The sequence below is a fragment of the Antechinus flavipes genome, chromosome 3 (assembly GCF_016432865.1).
Source record: "Antechinus flavipes isolate AdamAnt ecotype Samford, QLD, Australia chromosome 3, AdamAnt_v2, whole genome shotgun sequence".
NCBI classification, from domain to species: domain Eukaryota; kingdom Metazoa; phylum Chordata; class Mammalia; order Dasyuromorphia; family Dasyuridae; genus Antechinus; species Antechinus flavipes.
The window spans coordinates 419727606-419750493 of record NC_067400.1 but is presented as its reverse complement, the minus strand read 5'-3'; the positions used below and the strand labels follow the sequence as shown (position 1 = coordinate 419750493).

Sequence of the window (22888 nt, the reverse complement as noted above, 5' to 3'; positions counted from 1 at the left end):
GGCAGAGCCCAGTCCTAATATCAAGTCTAAAATCAAGAAATATGCTAGAAAAATGGACAACAACCAAAAAAAGAGCGTTGTTATGACAGGCATGCTCAAGACACCAATGTAGAAGAGAATATAGATTGAAAAATATCTACAAACTATGCCTCAGAGAAAAATAGAGAATTTGGCTTAATTCAACTCAAATTCCTGGAAGAGATAAAACAAGACTTTATTATAAAAAGAGAGTTTAAAATAAAAGGAATAAAAGCACTTGAGGGAAAACCTGGGAAGAAATTGAGAGATGTAGAAAAAAGAATCAGAAAGGGAATTAACAATTAGGCACAAGAGGTACCTTCAAGCAATAAAATCCTTGAAAATCAGAATAGTCCAAATAAACGCCAATAACTTCAAGAGGCAACAAAAAATATTAAAAGTCAAAAGACTGAAAAAAAACATAAATATAAGGTATCTCATAACAAAAACAATTGTCCTGGAAAGCAAATTGAGGAAGGGGGAGAAAATTAAATTATCTGAACACCATGATTAATTAATTAAGGACACCCGCACATCATTCTTATCTGAAGTGGTCAAAAGACAGAAAATACATACATATCAGTACACTGTTAAAGCCAGAAATACATTTTGAAATAGGAAGGAAAGAGAAGAAAAGGGGAGGAGGAATTGAAAAGTAGATTAAGGGAAGGTTTAGCCCTAAGCAAAACAAATTCTTAAGAATGTACAAAAATATTTACAGCTCTTTTTGATGTGGCAAAGAATAGGAATCTGAGGGGGTTCCCATAAATTAGGGAATAGGTGAATAAATTACAGCATATAGATGTGATGGAATACTATTGTGCTGAGCTTTTAGTACAATAATCAATTAGGATTCCAGAGGACTAATGAAAAGATATTCAAGTATAAGCTGTACTTTTACTCATTTCTCCTTAATTGGAGCAAGAAAATTGAATTTTCTCATTGATTCCATCGCCAAATCTCTCCTCCTTTGTGATACATGCCATTCATATCTACTGCCAATCAAAATCCTGATAACTGTCCTCTATAGATCCCCAATTCACTCCCTTTCCTTCTTCAATGAGTTCAGTATATTTGACTCTTCCAAACTTTCTCATCCTTCTCCTCTCTTTCCCTATCCTCTCAGTTGAGAACTTGTCTTTATTTTATAGGAAAAAAAATCACTCATTCACCCCTTCTCCCCATTTCTTTATCTCCTGTTACTGAGATGGCTTCTGTCACTATTTCTATCCTTCGTCTCACAAGATGCCTTACTTAGCAAGCTAACCCCCACTATCTTCTCAAAAATTCCCATTGTGCTTTGTCTCCTTCAATACTTTTATCACTTATTTTGTGTATGATTTTTTTTTAATTTTGTTTTACTTATTTAATATTTTCCCCAAGTTACATTCAAAACAAATTTTTTTTTACATTTGTTTCTAAAATTTTTGAGTTCTAGGTTTTCTCCTTTATTCCCACCCACAATTAAGAAACCACTTGTGAAATTATGCAAAATATTTCCATAAAAGCTAAGTTGTGAAAAAAACAAAACAAAACATAGATCTCCCACCTTAATGAAAATAAAAATCCATAAGAAATATTAAGTTTAAAAAAGAGAGAGAGAAAGAGAGAGAGAGAGAGAGAGAGAGAGAGAATGAATGCTTCAGTCTACATTCAGACACAATCAGTTCCTTCTTTGGATATTTATAGGATTTTTCATCATAAGTCCTTCAGAGTAGTTGTGTCTGTCACTTATTTTTAATCCTTCAGTATCAATTGGCTCCTTTCCTACTGCCTACAAATATTCCTATGACTCCCTCATCCTGAAAAACTTCTCATTTAATTCTTCGATTACTATTATCACCCTATATCTTCTCTGCCTTTGTGGGTAAACTCAAAAAGACTATCTACCTTAAGTGCCTTCATTTCCTTTCCTCTCAATATCTTCTTAATCATTTAGAATCTGGCTTCTGTCTTCATCATTCCATTGATATTATTTTATCCAAAGTTTCTAGTGATTTCTTAATTGCCAAATTCATTGGCTTTTTCTCAATCTTCATTCTCTTTGATGTTCAAATAATCACTGCTACTGATCATTATGCTCTCCTCAATACTTTCTTTTTTCCCAGGTTTTGGGGATACTACTTTCTCCTGGTTTTCCTCCGACCTCTCTGACTGCAGTTATTCATTTTTGCTTAACTTTTTTCCTTTATCATTAGAGGGAATTTGTCAGAAGTGGAAGAGAAGTAGAATAAAAACTGTGGTGAGAAAAAAAAGCTATCTATAAAACTTAAAAATATAGAAGTTATAGAAAAAGATAATCCAATTGCTTAGCTCAAAAAAAGTACAATCAAATACAATAAAAATAATTAATCTAGTGGCTAGAGAAAGAAAAGAAAATATGAGATGCAAAGTTTATTTTCCCCTTAGCTGAACTTTATACTCTACCCTTGGGATATTAAGCTCTGGCTGATAAGTCTTCATTTTGTCTAATCTAGACATAGGTCTCCATACCACTTCCCACCATCTCCACATCATGCTTTACATACTATGACAATCATCCTCATCTTCTCCCTAAGAAAACTTAGTTCTCCACTCTTGGGACGCAGATAGGGGAAGATCCAGTTTATCTTATCTAATGGGCCCACACAATACTTCTTGGCCACTTTCATACCATATTACTGCAAAAGTTCATCATTCTCATATTCATCCTTACCCACCCCCTAGTTTTTTTTTTTTTGTCTTTTAAAAAGAGGAATATGCATAAAGCATTGAAGAGTAAAGAAAACAGAACCAAAAGATTAATTTGCACATTGAGGATAAATAGGAGTAACAATACTTTAATACTTAAATAATTTGTAATTTCATAAATATGGATGGATATTAATTCAAACAAAGCTGCACAGAAATTTAATACATATGGTCTTCAGAAGATGCTATGACTGACAAATTCATCAAACTTATGGACAATCCAGTGAGAACCCTCTGAATTCAGTGAAGCTACTCTTCAACCAAAAAATACTATCCATTTATGGTTCTATATCTAAAAACCTTCTAGTATGATAGGAACCGACAGAGTCTACAGTCTCTGTTAACTTCATAAAAAGGCTATGAAGTTAAGATCTCTACATTGATGGTGATTCTACATTTATATAAATATATTTTCTTAAACACTAAGACAATATCTGTTCCATGAATTTAGTGAAAGTTCAAGTAATATAACGAGGTGAAATGAGAAAAATTTCGGGTAAAAGTATGAGGAGAGGTGGTCTGAGATCCCTTACCCAGCTTTAGATCTATAAGCCCAAGATATTTTTCTGGAAGAGTGGTATGTGTGTGTATAAAAGAGAAAGAGACAGAGACAGCGAGGGAGAGAATTAGAAAAAAATACAGGTGTCCCAAAAGCCTTAGTATAATTTAAGTTATCAAAGTCTATATCTTATATAAGCTAGTGACCTATAAGTTTACCGGGAATCTGCTTCCTTAACCTCTTTCTACTTTTCAATTTTTCATCATAAAGTCAAAATTCTCAAATTCAAATAGACTTCAAGGATAATCTAGATGCTAGATGGCACCATAAATCATGGAATGCTGAGCCTAGAGTCAGGAAAACTCATCTTCTTGAGTTCAAAAGTGATCTCAGATACTTACTAGCTGTGTGATGTTGAGCAAGTAACTTAAACTCTGTTTCCTTAGCCTTAGTTTCCTCATCTGAAAAATGAGCTGGAGAAGGAAATGGCAAACCACTCCACTATGTCTGCTAAGAAAACCCCAAATGGGATAACAAAGGATTGGATACAAATGAACAACAAATCTATGTTAATCCCTGACTTGAATAGCTTTATGAGCAAGGAACTCACCATTTCAGAAAAAAAATCTCTTGAGAGACTTTCTGGAGTTTTTTTTAAAAAGAACTTTTTTGTGCTTTTGGATTTTTCAATTTTTTTTTTTTTTACCAGACTTCCAAGTTCAAAACAAAGATGGCAGAGTAGAGAAAGTAGCCAAGCTTTCTCAACATTCCCTTCCAAACAATTTTAAAACCCAAGACAATTTAAGAGGTTAGAAGGAGAGGTCTGTGACACTGATGTGGGGGCTGGTCTGAAGGTCACAAATTGGTAGCAATGGGCCTTGGAAGTGGCAACAGTAGCAGCTTCAGGAGCTTTCAAAACAAGAGACAGTAAAGGTACTGGGCAACTGGTTAGAAAGAGATTACAACAGACCCCTGCACTGGGTGCAGAAAAGGGCACTGTTTGGCAAATCCATTGCCTATACCAGTTCTGGGTCATAATTCCAAGGCAAAGAGAAATGCTTGTAATCCCAAGGGATTAAGGGCCCTGGGTATCAATATCTTTAACAGTCCCAAGGGAACAGGGACCTTAAAGAGCAGTATCACTTCTAGTCAGAAACAGTGATCACACCTCACCCCAGATCACACTTGCTTAGAATCCACAATAAGTTCTAAACCCTCAGAAGTAGAACCGAAAATAGCAATGTGAAAAAGCCCAAAACTTGGCATTAGGGTTCTTCATAGTAGAATGCAGTACATCTTTAATATAAAGTTCAAAATGAAGAAATAGCCTAGAAAAAAGCAAACAATCAAAAAAGAAGATAAAAAACAAAAAAATTATCATGGTGACAGGGAAGATCAAGACACAAACCCAAATGAAAATAACAATGTCCAAACAGTTACAAGCAAAGCCTCAAAGAAAAAGGTGAAATCTATACAAGTTCAACAAGTATTCTTAGAAGGGCTAAAAATTTATTTTTAAATTCAAATAAGAATGGTGAGGAAAAATCAATTAAGAAATGAGAACAATGCAAGAAAAGACAACAAACACCTTAGTACATACAAATACTGAAGAAATCTTAAAAAGAAAATGAATTAGCCAAATGGAAGAAAGCTCCCTGGAGAAAATAATTCCTTAAAAATTAGAACATAACAAGAAAAAGCTAATGACTCCAAGACATCAAGAAACAACGAAATAGTTTTAAAAAAAAAGAAAAATTGGAAAAATGAGAAATATCTTATCACAAAAACAACTATCCTAAAAACTGGATCAAAGTGAAATAATTGAAGAATTATGGGACTACTTGAAAACCATGATTAAAAAAAAAGCCTAGACATCATATTTAAACAAAAAAATTATAAAAGAAAACTACACCAATATCTAAGAATCAGAGAGTAACAGATTCCACCAATCCCCACTTGAGATTCCACCAATCCCCACTTGAGATTCCAAAATAAAAACTTCCAGAAATATTATAGCCACAGTTCCCAAGCTAAAGAAAAATTACTTCAAGGAGCCAGAAAAAATCATTTAAATACCATGAAGCTACTATGAGGATCACACAAAATTTGGCAGTTATCATATTAAAGAAGCAGAAAATTTGGAAGATGATATTTCAGAAAGCAAAGGACCTAGGATTACAACTAAGAATAAGAAACAGCAAAAGCAAGTATGAATTTCAGAAGAAAAAAATAGATATTTAATGAAATATAGGACTTTTAAGCATTCTTGATAAAAAGATCAGAGATTAATAGAAATTTTGACTTTCAAACTTAACATTCAAAAGAAGCATAAAAAGATAGACCTGAAAGAGAAAAAATAAGAGACTCAGTAAGACTAAACTGTTTATAGTCCTATATGGAAAGACAATACATGTAACTCCTGAGGACTTTATCATTATTAGAGCAATTAGAAGAACTGTATAGACAGAAGACAGAGGAGTAAGTTAATTATGTTGGGATTATCTTTTTAAAAAATAGGCAAAAAGAGGAATACTCTAGGAAAGGAAAAGGGAAAGGAAGAATAAGGGAAATTATGTGATGTAAAAGGCATGCAATCAGAGCTTTTACAATGAAGTCAAAAATGGTGGGGAGAGGCATTGTTTGAATATTACTCTCCTTTGACTTAGTTCAAAGAAGAAAGAACATGCACACACATCATACATTCACTCAATTGGATATAGAAATCTATTTTATTCAACAGGGATATAGAAGAGTAAAGGATTAATAGAAAGGAGGGCAGATTAAGACAGGCAATAATCAGAAGCAAAAAAAAGGGGAAAAAAACCATTTCTGAGGAGATACAAAGCGGGAAGAGAAAATGATAGCAAGTGAGACAGTAGGATGGAGATAAATGCACAGTTATCATAATCATAACTACAAATGTGAATGGGATGAACCCACCCATAAACCAGAAACAGATAGCAGAACGTATTAGAAACCAGAATCCAACAAATATATTGTTTACCAAAAAAACCACACTTGAAACAGAGATGTATACATGGTCTTAAAATAAGGAACTGGAATAGAATCAACTAGACTTCAGCTCAAGTAAAAAAAAGACAGGGGTAGTGATCAAAACCTCAGACAAAGCAAAAGCAAAAATAGACCTAATTAAAAGAGATAAACAGGGAAATTAAATCTTACTAAAAGGAAACAGAAGAGATATGAAATCTAAATATATATGCAGGAAATAGCAGAACATCCAAATTTTTAAAAGAAAATGTTAAGTGAATTACAGAAGAAAATATACAGTAAAACTATACTAGTGAGAGACCTCAAATTCCCCCTCTCAGAACTAGATAAATCTAACCAGTTAAATACACTCTCAGAATTTCAGAAAAATTAGATATGACAGTATACTTAATGAACTTTAGAGAATAAAGCAAAAAACTAGTTGAAACAATTAACAAATTTAGCAAAGTTGTAGAATACAAAGTAAATCCACATAAATGATGATCATCATTTCCATTAACTACCAACAAAACCCAAAAGTAATAAATGGTCAAAGGATATGAACAGACAATTCTCAGATGAAGAAATTGAAACTATTTCTAGCCATATGAAAAGATGCTCCAAGTCATTATTAATCAGAGAAATGCAAATTAAGACAACTCTGAGATACCACTATACACCTGTCAGATTAGCTAGAATGACAAGGAAAGATAATGATGAATGTTGGAGGGGATGTGAGAAAACTGGGACATTGATACATTGTTGGTGATTGTGAATACATCCAGCCATTCTGGAGAGCAATTTGGAACTATGCTCAAAAAGTTATCAAACTGTGCATACCTTTTGATCCAGCAGTGTTACTACTGGGCTTATATCTCAAAGAGATTTTAAAGAAGGGAAAGGGACCTGTATGTGCAAGAATGTTTGTGGCAGCCCTCTTTGCAGTGGCCAGAAACTGGAAACTGAGTAGATACCCATCAATTGGAGAATGGCTGAATAAATTGTAGTATATGAATATTATGGAATATTATTTTTCTATAAGAAATGACCAGCAGGATGATTTCAGAAAGGCCTGGAGATACTTACATGAACTGATGCTGAGTGAAATGAGCAGGACCAAGAGATCATTCAGCAACAAGAAAATATGATGATTAATTGTGATGGCCCTCTTCAACAATGAGATGAGCCAAATCAGTTCCAATAGAGCAGTAATGAATTGAACTAGCTACACCTAGCAAAAGAACTCTGGGAGAGGACTATGAACCACTACATAGAATTCCCAATCCCTCTATTTTTGTCCACCTGCATTTTTTATTTCCTTCACAGGTAATTGTACACTATTTCAAAATCTGTCTCTATTTGTATAGCAAAATAACTGTTTGGACAAAACACATATATTGTATTTAACTTATTATTTAGATGTGAATATATTTAACATATATTGGTCAATCTGCCATCAGAGGGAAGGGATGGAGGAAAAGAAGGGAAAAGTTGGAACAAAAGGTTTTGCAATTGTCAATGTTGAAAAATTACCCATGTATATATCTTGTAAATAAAAAGCTGTAATAAAAAAAAAAAACCAGCAGAAAGAGATAGAAAGAGAATTACCATTGAAAATAACCACAAATATAAAATACTTGGGAGTCTACCTGCCAAAGCAAATCAGAGGCTAAATGAATGCAATTACAATAGGCCAAAACAATATAATAAAAATGAAATTCTACCTAAATTAATTTACCTATTCAGTACCATGACAATCAGATGATCAAAGAATTATTTTGTAGAGCTAGAAAAAACAGTAACAAAAATTCCTCTGGAAAAACAAAAGGTAAAAAATATCAAAGGAATTAATGGAGGGGAAAATGTGAAGGAGGATGGCCTAGCAATACCAGAATTCATATTATATTACAAAATGGTAATCATCAAAACAATCTAGCATTGGCTAAAAAATAAAGATGTGAACCACCGCAACAGATTAAATATACAAAACACAGTAGTAAATGATCTTCATAATGCAATGTTTGATAAAACCAAAGAGCTAAGTTTTTGGAACAATTTGTCTAGGAAGTCTAGGAAAACTGGAGAGCATTTTGGCAGAAACTAAGCATAAACCAACACTTCATACTGTATACCAAAATAAAGTCAAAATACGTATATATATATATATATATATATCATTTAGATATAATGGGTGACATAAAAAATTTGGAAAGCATGAATAATTTTGCTTGCAAGATCTATAGTTAAGGAAAAGATTTATAACCAAATAAGAAATAGAGAAGACCATAGGAAATAAAATGGATAATTTGTGTAATCAAAATTACACAAAACTTAAAAGGTTCTCCATAAACAAAACTAACATAGCCAAAATAAAAAGGGAAGCAGGAAACTAGGAGAAATTTTTATAGCAAGTTCTCTGAAAAAGGACTAATTTCTCAAATTTATAATGGAATTGAGTCAAATTTATAAAAATAAGACATATATGAACTGATTCTGAGTGAAGTGAGCAGAAGCAGGAGAATATTGCACAAAATAAGAGCAAGAGTATGTGATGATCAACTATGATAGACTTAACTCTTCTCACCAATGTGGTGATCCAAGATAACTCCAGTAGACTTTGGATGGAAAATGCCAACTCCATCCAGAAAGAGAATTATGTATCAAAGTATAGTATTTTCACCTTTTTTTATTTGTTTGCTTTTTCTTTCTAGTGAATTTTTCTCTTTTGGTCTGACTTTTCTTGCACAACATAACAAATATGGAAATATGTTTAAAAGGATTGTGCATTTATAAACTATGTCAAATTTGCATGAACATAAAATTTGACAAGAATGAATGTTAAAAAACTATCTTTACATGTATTTAAAAAAAACAAAATACTATTGAAAAAACATTAAAAAACAAAAACAAGAGTCATTCCTCAATTCATAAATAATCAAAGGATATGAAAAGGCAGTTTTCAGAAGAAATCAAAACTATTACATGCAAAAAATGCTCTGTATCACTATCAAAGAGATGCAAATTAAAACAACTCTGAGGTACTATATATATCCATCAATTAAATAATAAGACAGAAAAGAAAGATGACAAATAATGGAAGGGAAGGGGGAAAATCAGGATGCTAATGCACTGTTGATAGAATTGTGAACTAGTTTAATCATTCTGGAGAACAATTTGGGGATAAAAAAATGGACATATCCTTTGACCTAGAAATACCATTACTTAGGTCTGTACTTGAAAAACATCAAAGAAAAGGAAAAGGACCTATCTGTACAAAAAAAAAAAATAGCAGCTCTTTTTGTGGTAACAAAGCATTGGAAAATGAGATGCTCATCAACTGAGGAATAGCTTTAAAAGTTGTGGTAATGATGGTGATAGAATGCTAATATGTTAAAATAAATGATGGGAAGACTTATATTGACTGAGGCAAAGTGAAGTGAGTAGAACCAAGAGAACATTGTACACAGTAACAGCAACACTGTGATCAAACGTAAAAGACTTAACTACACTAATTAATACAATAATTCAAGATAATTCCAAAGGACCCAGAATGAAAAATGCTATCTACCTACAGAGAGAGATCTGATGAACTCTGATTATAGAATTAAGCATACTTTGTGTGTGTGTGTGTGTGTGTTTCTTCCTTTTTATTGTTTGTTTTTTGCAGCATGGCTAATATGGAAATATATTTTACATAACTTCAAATATATGCTTGATACTATACTGTTTGTTTTCTCAATGTGTGAAGGAGGGATAAGGAAGAAGAGAATTTGGAAATAACCAAAATTTTAATAAGTATTATAACTAAATACATAAAAAGGAAAAAGAAAGAAAAGAAAAAAAAGAATTATTTTCAGATAACTGAAACTCTTTCCCTATAATCTGTTTTCCTAGGATTTAATTCTTATAAAATACTTTTTTTCTCCCTCCATTTCTTCTTTCTCTTCTCCTGAACTCTTGAATACCTAAAAATCTTTTTTTCATAATACTTTATATACAAGATAATATTACATAGCAAGGAAGTCCATTAGCATAACTGTGCATTTGTATTTCAGAAGGAAACTTTCTGTTTAGTATTCTAATCTGTTTGCCTTATATCTCCTTTTGTCATTACTCAGTGGATATAGTGATTGTGGCAATTAAAGACTAGGGAACTAAAGAAGACCTTATATAAGAGTATAGAGCTAGGGAAAAAATATACAAGGCAGAAAATCAGAGGAGGATGACAGAAAATGCCCAGAGGACAAGGAAGCATCCAATCACATGCTAATACTATCCCTGTTGACCAGATAACTATATGACTTCTTTAAATTTCTATATTATCCTAATCTATATCTGGCCACTGGACCCAGATGATTCTGGAAGAGAAAGTGAGACTTTACACAGCCCTCTCTTACTGAAATTCATTTGATTTGTGTGTCCATGGCATCATCTCCCTAATGTAATGGTTCTCTTCAAGAACACAGAACAAACAACAACAATCATGTTAAATAGCATTATAGTAGCCCATACAAATATCCTTTATGTTTAAAAAAAATCAGTGAGACCAATGAAATCAGACAATAGTCCTCAATATTGTAATGCTGTAATAAGATAACATGTAAATCTCTTTGGAAAGTTTAAAGCTATAGATGCTAGATATTATTGATAGAAGCTGGAGAGCTGGTCTCAGAGTTGAGATGTCCTTACTCTAGTAATGTTCTGATGCATATTGCCTTTGTGACCATGGGCAGGGTCCTTAATCTCTCTGTGTCCCAGACAGACAAAAATCACTAAGATTAAAATCATAAGAGGATTGCCAATCTGTATCAATGAAGGGAAAACTCTTTACCTGAATTTATCTAAGCCAGTGAAATTTCAGATCTATGAGTGGATGCCCATCAGTTAGGGAGTGGTTGAATAATGAATATATAAATTATATTAATATAATGAAATACTATTGTTCTACAAGAAATGATAAGCAGATGGATTTCAGGAAAACTTGGAAAGATTTACATGAACTGATGCTGAGTGAAGTGAGCAGAATCAAGAGACCATGGTACATAGTAACAGCAACATTTACGATGATCAACCATGACTTAGCTCTTCTCAGCAATGCAATGATCCAAGGTTCATGATAGAAAATGCTGATCACATCCAGAAAAAGAACTATGGCGTCTGAATACAAATTGAAGCATACTATTTTCACTTTTTTCTTCTTTTTTTGTGTTTTTTCCCTTTTGTTCTGAGTTTTTCACATGACTAATATAGAAATATTTTTAATATGATTCTACCTCTATCAGATTGCTTCTTGTCTTGGGGAAGGGTGAGGGGAATGAGAGAGGGAGAAAAATTTAGAGTTCAAAATCTTATAAAAATGAATGTTGAAAACTACCTTTAATAATTGGAAAGAAATAAAATACTATTAAGTAAAAAAAAAAAAGAGAAATTCCACATCTAGCTATTTTTACATAATGTATATTTACATATGTATATTACATAATGCTAAAGCTCCATTACTATTCCATGATTGGTTTTCATAGACAATTCTTTGTGGGGAAACTTCCTATATATCCCAGCTTCTTCTTCTTCTTCTTCTTCTTCTTTTTTTGCTGAGGCAATTGGGGTTAAGTGACTTGCCCAGGGTCACACAGCTAAGAAATGTTAAGTGTCTGAAAGCAAATTTGAACTCAGGTCCTCCTGACTTCAGGGCTGGTATTCTATCTACTGCACCACCTAGCTGCCCTGAATGTCTCTACTCTTAAGAAATTTATAACTACAAATGTTGTATGAGACTAAAGAGAGAAAGTTGGCAACTTCAAGATGGAATCTCTTGATACTGCTCTAAAATTCATTCCCATAGCTGTAGCATAAATTAAAGTCCCATTTATAACCCTATAGAACATCATACGCTCATTCCAAATCTGCTCATATGATCTCAGATATGTCCAATTATTTTTGTAACTTGTTGCAAAACATTAAAAATTAAAATCTTATCATAAACCAAAGTTATATTGGCTCTTCTTCAAAATAAATTTCCCAATCTTTTTGATGCTAGGGAAATGGCACATAGTTAGGGATAGCTCTTAGAATAAATAGTAAGGATCATCAGTACTAGTTGAGTGATGGGGAGAATGGAACAAATGTTTAGATCTCTTACTGGATACCCTCAAAGGGCCCTACTACAAATGGTTTAGACTCTTTATTGAGATTCTCAACAGCTAGTAAGCATCAAGGTTGCCAGAAAATGCTGGTAATTCATCTCGGAACCTGTCTTCAAAAGCCAGTTCACACCAAGAAGAGTAATTAAATCATTTTCTAACACAAATGAGATAGGAGGTCTCTAGACTTGAGGTACCAGAAATTGCAACATATTTCTCAGACCTCCAAGGAAACTCTTCATTGTGTTATGGGTAAGAGACTCAGTGGGGGAAGGGCAGCATTAAGATTTTTTTTTTTTAATCTAGTTCTTATTGTTTTCAAAAAACAATTAAATATATTCACACAGTATTTATGTTGGTAGTTTTCATTTGTGGCCAAAATTTCTGAACAGACCCCCCTACTCTCTATTCTTATAAGGGACAGATATTTTGCTCAATTAAGTCCCATTTTATCTTTTTTTCTACTTTCTCTCCCTCGCTCCTTTGATTTCAGCAGCCCACTGGAGACAACACTAAATTCCAAAGCATTTTGATAGGCACTATGAGAATCTCTATTTAAGTTAGAAAATAATCAAGAAGATAATAAACATCCATCTCCCAACCAAACTCTCACTTTCTGGGCATCTCTTACCATCTTAAAATTTAATATATTCTATCATAGCAAACTACAAAAAGAAGAAATGTAGATAGGCATTAATTACAATATAAAGCTGAGGTTTTAAAATTCAAATAATTCAATTCAGCTCTTCAAGTAAATATTTGTGAAAGAATTGGAATTAGGTTACATTTATAGGGATTAGATGATATATTAATCCTTTTTAAAATAGAAAAATATGGAGGTTTCAAATTATTTGATGATAGTCAAGATTGTATCCACAATTCATAAATATATAGATCATTTGGTTTTCTGTATATGTGTGTATGTGTGTGTGTGTGTATATATATATATATATATATATAAAACTGCTCCCAAGCAATTTTATAAAACACACTCATTGAATGACTTGTTTCACCCAGTAATGTTTTGGGTTGCGTTGTGTGTTTTTTTTTTAAATAGCATATAAATGTCAACTTAATTATACAAAGTGAACTTAATAACACTAACCTTTAAACATGACTAGACTGCTGAAAGAAAAAGATCGCTAATCCCAGAGAGATCAATTCTATGTGTGTTTGTGCTGGTATTTTCCTTATTTTAATAAGTTAAGGGGGAAAAAAACAAAAACATAAGCCTAATCCCTTTATCAGAACTTTTCCTGAATATGTGGGTGGGGAAAAGAAGAAAAGGAATTTTTAAAAACTTGATCCTCTGAGCAAAGTGAAAGTCTCTTTATGGGAAGCAGAATGTTAATTTTCACAACAAACATCCAGAAGCTTTATACCCTCATTATCTTGCTCTTTCAGTGTTTTAAAAAATCATTATATTTATGGGATTCCTCTTTACCTGCCTCTGAAGTTCTGCCAGGTTGTAAGGTAAGGCACCTTCGGCCAAGGGTGCTATTCTCTCAATATCTGCCAAAGTCAACCGCCTTCAGGTGAGAACATAGAAGAGAAATAATTGTTAGATTAAATAAATATAAACCACTGAAAAAGAAAAAAAACTTCACTTGCCACAGTTAAAAGAAAATGCACAAAAGCAAACAAAACTCAACATAAACAATGGGGAATTATATCATAAAGGGCTTTGCTTTAGAAGGAATCTTAATGAAGTATATATATCAGAAGTTATCAAGATTCTGCATATAGTAAGCACAGTTGCTAAATCAAATTGAATTTATGTTAGAAACCAAAATGAAATCATTACTGAAGTATGCCTATTATTATTGCAAGAGTCTATTTTGTCAATCACTTAAAAGAAGTGTTGAATTTATGGTCCTTGTCCATGTAATCCAAAATTTCTGAGTGTTGTCTAAATCAGACTAAAATGGGGAAAATTTGGGAAACGTTTAAAAGAAAAAATACAATGCAGTATAGATAATGTTAATTTGTGATTTTCTAAGTCAATATTAGGGCAAGGTTTCTAATTAGGTTAGATAGTACTTTAGTTAGGTTAGACAATAGAAGACCCTCTCAAATCATATTTTGAGAAATGCCATTTGTTATCCTCAAGATATCTTAAAACATTAAAACCATAAAAACAAGTTTGCAGAGATCTTGCCATACACAGAGCAGAAAGATAAATTACATTTATAGAAATGAAAAGGAAGAAGGAGAATTATTGATCTGGAAGACTTTAAAATTTTATTTTTAATTTTATATTTTATTTATATATATTTATTTTATATATTTTATAACTAAGAAAGTTTAGATTCAAAATCTTTAAAAGGCTTGCCCAGATAATGACAGATTATGACAAAATTTAGACTAAAACCCGTCTCATAACTTCCAGATCAAGTTTCTTTCCAATGTATGTTAATAAATAATAGCAACCATTTCACTTCTTGCCTGACCATTCTGTCCTTCTAAGACAACAGATTACATGTATAAATAAATCTCAGGAGAGAATTCATGTTATTCCATAGACCCTAACATTAGAACCTACTCCTTATATTGAATATCCCAAAATAAACTTAACTAGATTATCTTTGGAATAAGAAAAAATCTGGCTGACTAAAAGATTTCAACCTGACTTAATTTTAATGGCTCTTCCAATGAGAATTAAAATATGTAGCAATATTGTGGATAAAAAGCCATTAGATATGAGCAAGAAAGTCCTACTTTCAAAAGCTAGAATATTTTAATAAGATATAATTCCTTTATTCTATTGGGGGTTAAATATATTATACTTTTAAATCCTTTCATGTCTTGATGTCACACAACATTACTGTAGTTTGATTACTTTTGCATGTAAAATACTGTCTGCCTACACCCCCAAATGAGTTGATATTTCATAGGTATTCTGAGAATCAAAGAACATATGACCACTCATTACAAAAGATTCTTCTTTGAATAAGAGTAAACTTCCCATAGATTTATTATTTATAATACCTTCTGATGATAAATCAATAATATATTCTTTCTTTATTCATAAAACACATGACTAGACCTCAGAAGATTAAGTCCCAACTCAACTTCTATATCCTGGTCCCCAAGGGATGTGTGAAATCTTAGAAAAGACCCAGTCTTAAAGAACAGAGCTCCTGATTTTCTCTGTCTTTATGGACATTTGGACAATGACTTAAGTATATAAGAGAAAGAGATAACTGAATCTTTAATCCAACTCACCTGCACCCAAGTTCTACAGATCATGGTTTACTTTCACATAAGACATATAGCCAACATCTACATGGATTTTTTAAACTGTTGCCTTATAAACTAAATATCCTGTCATTAGAATAATTACCCAGTAGCATTGTATAGATCTGCAAGTTGGTATAGAATATCAATTTCCAAAGGTGTAACTTGTCCATATCTTATCGCATTTTGAGCAAATTCCTCTGTGGGGGAGAAAAAATAAATAGTCTTTAAATTTGCAGAACACATAACAAACTCTTACTTTAAATTAATGCAGTCCAGAAGCTGAGAGTAACAACCTGCACTATACTTGAATTTAATCATTTACACACAAATATACACAGTGAAAAATATGTTTTTCCAAACTCAAATATTTCTAGAACTGAAGGAATTTGAATGCAGATTGAAGCATTTTGGGGGGGTTTCTTTATTATTTTTGTGTTTTTTTTTTGGTCTGTTTTCTTTTGTAATATGGATAATATGAAAAGTTTTGCATGACTGCACATTTACAATCTATATCAAATTATTGGTCACCTCAAAGAGGGGTGAGAGGAAGGAGGAAAGAAAATAATATGGAATTCAAAATTTTTAAAAGTAATGTTGAAATTTTTGTTTACATGTAACTGAGAAAAAAAAATAAAAATCAAATCAAATCTTCCTAGAGAATTTTGGATACCTCTTTTGCTTCCCACCACTTCCTACTTGTTATTATAGGTATCCGTGTATGGATTCTTTGAGGAATCCCTAGTTTCTTTCAAGGCCCAAGCTAGGTAATTCTAATCTACTATTGTTATACTCTTCCCTCCACCATGAAATACTTATTTATCTATGTACAAGTTGTATTACCTCATCAGAATGTAAATTCCCTGAGAAAGGGCTGTTTCATTTTTATCTTTATATCCCTTATGCATAGCCCATAAATAAATTGAATTAATGAATAATTGAAAAGTTGAATTATATATGTGTCATGTCCCTAACTTCCTCCCCAGGAGAATATAAACTACACAGAAGCTAAAACTATTTGCTTTCATGTTTGTTTTCCAACTGCCTAGCCTATAATAGATACTTAATAAATGTCTGTTGAGTTAAAAGACTCAAATATCTATTAAAAATTAATTTGTGCATTACTAAATTGCCACAAAAGTAAAAAAAAAAAAAAGTTAGTATAAGGGATAATCAAAAGTGAACAACATCAAGCTAAAATTTTTTCTTTAGCATGCCCTTTGGTGTCAAAAGTCACAGATGAAAACTCATCTAAGTCTGTCTAATAGAATTCACTAAAAAAGAACTAACTTCCAAGATACAATAACAATAAAACAAGACAATATGGTCACTGTTGCCCATCACCCCATTGTCACTCTTTCAAATCTGTTTTTCCATGCACAGACCTGACACCCCAGTCCAAACATTTTGCTCTTGCAGCATCACTCCACATCACTGTGAAGCCCAACATTAAAATAATAAACTGAAAATCATTTTCCATGGAAGACTAAATGGAAAATGGAAAGACCTTAACAACAAAACTTACCTTTTGTGACTTCAACATCTTTCCTTGTGCCCGCCAGAGTGCTGTATATCTTTCGGACAAGTTCCATGTTATTCAGTAAAGAGTTAAATGCATTGAAGTAGGAGAAGCTAACCTGGTGGGCAATACTTCCACCAGCTGCCTAGAAATGAAATGACATAGGGGGAGAAAAAAAGAATGCATTTTCACCCAAGTTGGATTTTTCTTGAAATTGATCCAGAGCATTCATCATTCTACCAAAAAGCACTAGTCCATAAGTATAAAGAGCATATCACATTAAAAAAAAAAAAGTGAGGAGAGAATTCTCCTGCCTTATAGGGAAGCCTGTATTTTAGACTTAAAAAAAAAAATAAAAGGCAGCTGGACTTCATGGTTCACCTGTAAGGTTAGAACTAGCGAATACAATCGACAATCTGGGAAAATCATTTCTGTTAAACATTTCTTGGCTAGTCCTTACCTACAGAATTACTTGACTGCTCTGGTGCAATTAAATCCCAGTCTGTTGACCTTCAGGAAACAATTTAAGTAGCTTCTCTTAGAATTAATAAATTTTTTAAGATTTCAAGGCTTTCTAAACAATATTATCCTACTCATTAAAAAAAAGACTATTGCTAATTTTATTTTAACATATTAATTCTGCACTTCAGTCCTGAACCTTAGAACAGCACTTAGAACTGGAAGAAACACAAACACATATCATAATTTCTTGCTCTGAAATAGGGGAAAACTCTGTTTTTGTCATTCTAACCATCAATGGAGGCTCAGCTCAAAAGCCCAACATCACTTCCTTTGTTCCTCATCCTTCTTTCAGCTCAAAATTCATGTATATCACCTGCCCATATCTTATTTTGTTATTTGTGTCTCTTGTAGTAAAAGCCCCTTAATGTCACAGACAAGAAGAGATTAAAGTGACCTGCCCCAGATCATACAGGTAAGGAACCAGCAGAGGGAGGATTCAAATGCAGATCCTCTGATTTCAAATTCACTATTCTTCTCCCTGCTGCATTAATAATGCTGTTAAATATACTTAGAATTTTTTAATTGGCAGGGAGACATACTTAGCCAATTTTCTATCTCATCTCTACAGAGAACCACAGTATGCCCTCTGGACTCAGAGAAAGAAAAACCTTCACTATTCTTGCTGGGTACGGAGATAACTTCATCTCTGCAGATCTATCTACACAAACCCACTTCAGATTTATGAAAGGCTGAAAATATGAATTTCAAAATAGATGTAAACCATGGTTGACTGTGTTTTTGGAGCAAATATTCAAAATTCAAAGGGATGCCTACAATTAGTATGCCTAATGCCTGCATTAGGATGACTATTTTGATCCCAGAAATTAGTGGGGTGTATGTGTGTGGGGGGGAAACACAGGTAACTGCTACACAAATGTCTTCCACTTTATCCAAAAATATATCTGGACCTAAACTGGGCCAAATCTTCAAATAAATTGAGGCCCCAGCTATACACCAAGATAACTTGAATGACTTAAATCCAAAGGGGATTGGGTGACAAATTCCAGTAGCTTTCAATCTCTAGATCTTGAAGAGATGGAACCAAGGTAGAATTTAAATGAACTGCTTATTGAAAGTGTTTCTTTGCCCCAAAGAATCAAATCCTTCTCTTGCAGGTCTTTCCCTCCCCCTCTTTTCTTTGTTTTGAGGGACAGAGAAGGGAATAGTGCAGAATATGTAAGAAGTGACACGTATCCTGTTAAATTCACTGGAGAAAAAGAACAGGAGTTGATCTTTCTACCCCAGTGTAAAGCAAAGATAATGACCTTCAGCTGAAACAACACAAGGGCTCACTGGCCTCTCTCCATGTAAAACAAGCAGTGATCAAAAACGTACACATATGTATAAGGCACGCACAAGAAAATAGACAAGTGAGGGAGGGTCACTTCAGAGGAAGTGCCTGAAAATCTAACATGTTCAGCTACTTGCAATTTATATGAAAATGGTCTAAATCTAGTTCTGCATTTAAAACCAGCCTTGGGGAAAACTTGATCCATGAATAATTCAACTGGCTTATTTTTCAGGCTTGGTAGTTTAACAGAATAATGATCAACGTCTAGACCGTAGATAGGCAGTGGGTGCCATTTTTGTCATACCAAATAGTTAAATGGCACATAGAAAGAAGGGACAAAGGTGAGAGAAATGGGTCAATGTCAGACAGCTCTTTATACAATGTGCTTTTCTAATTCAATGTATCTTTTGCTATGACCACACATGCTAAATGAAGGTGCACAGAAGACACCTATCCCTGCTAACAAATATTGGAAATAGAACTTCATATTTGGGTCTCAACAAGTCTAGGGCCTCAATGAACTAAGTTGTCAAAGGAAGGGAAGAAGTAAGGAATATGGTCCACTAAGAAAAATAATTTGACTCCCTAATCTACAGCCATATTTGCTCCTCCCAAACCAGTAGGTGCAATAGGAAATAAAGTTTTAAAAGTTCATGTTACCTTATTACTTCTTATGTACAGTCTAATTAGCCAATCTCTCCCCATTCTAATTCATTCTCAAAGTGCTGCCAGAACAATTTTTGATGTTTCTCTCTCATCAATTATTCATTATTCAAAAAATATCAATGTTTCTCCACTTTCTACTACACTAAGATCAAACTGAACTATCCACTATCCCCCAAACTTTTCCACTCTGAATTCTTTGTTCATGTCATTTTTTCAATTCTATACACCATTTAAGGCTCACCTTCAATGCCCAATTTACTTCCCTTGTTTCCCAGCTTTTCCTATCCTTTGAATTCATATATTACTTTGGGGACAAGGGACAGCATTTTATTTATCTTTGCAAATATGTAATAAGGAATAAGACTGACCACAGTAAGCCTTTAAGGAATTTACAATCTAGAGATAGAAAAGTCCAATAGCAAAAAGACTGGTGCTCTATCAATTCATCTTTTTATTTACTAATTAAAGGAAGTATTTATCAACATTGGAACATGCTTCCATAAAACAATGTTTTTTCCCTATATCCATGAAATTAATACATAACCCTTTATTTATGGCTATTCTACATACATAATCCTTAATTTCCAGGAAATCTGGACCTAAGGGGCTTAGCAGATCTAGCCTACACTTGAAAAATCACACTAGACTATTCATCAGAATACCTGGCATAAAGGCAAAAAATTAAGGCTGTAAATGAGAAAACAATTCCTTGAACTACATTTTCATCCTGAGAAAATCAAAGTACTTGCTTTTTTACTTACTGAAACCAAGTTTTCTTCCACAAAAGGAGTGAGCATGTGAGACCGAATAGTAACCATAATGTCACTGAAATCTAGTCCAGTGATCACTCCACTTTTGCTTTTATCTTTCAGGGCAAAGGCTTGCCTTGCATGTTCCAGCTGCAGCTCCTATAAGAAATAATTAGAAACAGAGCATTAAATTGGCCTTATAGTACATGTCATTAGCATATGTTGCAGGAGAAAAGGGAGTTTTTTTCCAGATACAAGCCGACAACAGAATTGAACAATGAACAGCACTGTATTTACAACAAAGCTTTTGGTTTTTTTCTTCCAAAGAGGCATGCTCTCTTGCAAAAGTACCACATATTTTTAAAATGCTCTACATATTATTCCAAAGGAGAAATGATGAATCAGAGCAATGAAATATAGAAAAGAAAAGGAAAAAAAATTAGAACTTCAGATTTTACTTAAAAAATATTCATCATTGAAAATAAACTAAGTATGTTTTCAGCTCTTTATTAAAGCTTTGAAATTATGTTGTAATTTATTCTCTCCTGTTCGGCAGTATCCTTGTCATCCACAAGTACTTCTTGAAATAATGGTTTAGGTTCATTTGTGGCTTTCCAATGCTAAATATTGCAATCAAAGCTTCTTTCCCTCTCACTAAATGAATTAGAGATAATTTCTCAAACAATTTATATTTCAAATGAATCCAATGAGAAAAGCCAACAACTTTAATCTTTAGAACTTCAGACTTGAAAACTGTCTTAAAAATTTCATCGCCCATATTTAGCTGTGTTTTTGCCTGAGTCATAATCAATAAGTAGTATAATAACCAGTAATTTGTTCTGAACTTTTCTAATGTTAAACTTTATAACAAATCAGTGGTATTACAAATAAAGATCTGATCACTAATAATGCTCTAGATGTCCTGCAAAACATAATTTTAGGTGATTCCTCCCTTGTCAACTTACAGTATGATTCATAGAAAATAGGGCAATAGAATACTGGTGCAAATTGGTGTTGTTTTCATGCAGTTACATTGAAATAAATGCCAATACCTAAATTGAATGCACTGAACTAAATAAAAGAAAAACATTGTATTTTTCATTCATAATTTCTCTATAAATACAAGATCATTATTATTGAAAAGTCTTATGCAAACCTTAGAGTTAACAAGTGAATATATGCTATTATCACTATTATTAACAATAACAACCACCACCAATACTGAATGAAGAGAGATACTAAAAGTAGATCTTCACAAATCTCACTCTTATTACCAACTTATTTCTCATTTTCTTTCTGTTACTCCCAAAATTTGCTGTCTTCCTTGCTACTTAAGGCAAGAAAGTAGGAGTGATAATTTAGAATACTGATATTTGTCCCCAGACATTCCTTCAAAAAAAAAAATCTGATCTATTTGTAAAGATTGAGAAAAAAAATTCAACATCAAGGCGTGTTTGGATTTGCTTGTCATCTGCAAAACAGCATTTAGTACAGGAAACTGAAAACCCAAACAATAAGCCATATGGACTCATTGCAAATGACAGTATGGAATAAACCACCTGCATGCATTTGCAGTCTTCACTTCCCCCACTCTACTCCAGTCATTCTCCTCCCCCCGTCACCCCAAAAGCCTCTAGAAAATGAAGGAGTCTTAGTCGGCACTTGGTCCAATTGGATGGTTGAAAGAAAATGTTTGCTGTGAAGCAAGGGAAAAATATATACAATGACTACAATTATGTAAATAGAATAACACTAAAAGGCAGCTGAACTCAGATGAATTAAAATGAATAATCTTGATTTCAGAGCAGAGCAATGAAAAAGACATATCATTAAAAGATGGAAGACCACAGGTTTAAAATATTACATACACCTTTAGACATGGATGCTTTTTATCAATTAATCTGGCTTAACTAGATTTAATGGAGCAGTTATATTAAAAAACAATAACAACAAAAGTCATCAACATAACACATTTTGTAAAATGTTTGCTATGAGAACATTTTGGAAAACTCAGAAAGAAGTGATAAGGGATAGAGAAAATTTCACCTCCTTTCCTCCAAATAAAGGTAAAACCTTTGAAATGCTGAGAATAAATATATACCTATCACATAAGGAGGGTATGAGTGGCACTTGATAATTTCTGGTCATGTATATCTTCTACTCTATCTTTTCCTCTCCTTTTTTACTCTTCTCTCCCCGCCCCATCTCAATTCTCAAGTATTTCAAAGACTTAGGAAAGACTTTAGGCAAATTTATTAAACATCATATTAAAAAGTTTTTAAATGGCCAAAAATGTTCAGATCCATTTCTTCAATTAAAGTTATCAAGTTGGCAGCAGGGTGGAGAGAGTGGGGAATGAGTGGTAGAATTACATTAGTGACACAAGAATCATCAGGACTATAGTATAATACAACCCCAAAACTTAATCTCACAAAAGAAAAATGCTCCACTTTCAAATCTGCAAGAAGGAGAAAAGGGAGAGGTTTGAACAAATGGTAATAGACTCTAAAGGACTTACCTACCTCA

At 33.0% G+C, this 22888-nt stretch overlaps 1 protein-coding gene across 1 annotated transcript in view; it reads right to left on the bottom strand.

Annotated features, from left to right (window-relative positions):
- SLC25A12 (solute carrier family 25 member 12) overlaps positions 1–22888 on the bottom strand; it is a 112054-nt gene that overhangs the window by 48270 nt on the left and 40896 nt on the right. Inside the window, exons 6-9 of the mRNA XM_051991072.1 lie at positions 20375–20521; positions 17141–17279; positions 15722–15815; positions 13823–13907 (exon numbers count right to left, since the gene is read on the bottom strand). Coding sequence (XP_051847032.1) covers positions 13823–13907; positions 15722–15815; positions 17141–17279; positions 20375–20521 — 465 coding nt within the window. The remainder of the gene's footprint in view (positions 1–13822; positions 13908–15721; positions 15816–17140; positions 17280–20374; positions 20522–22888) is intronic.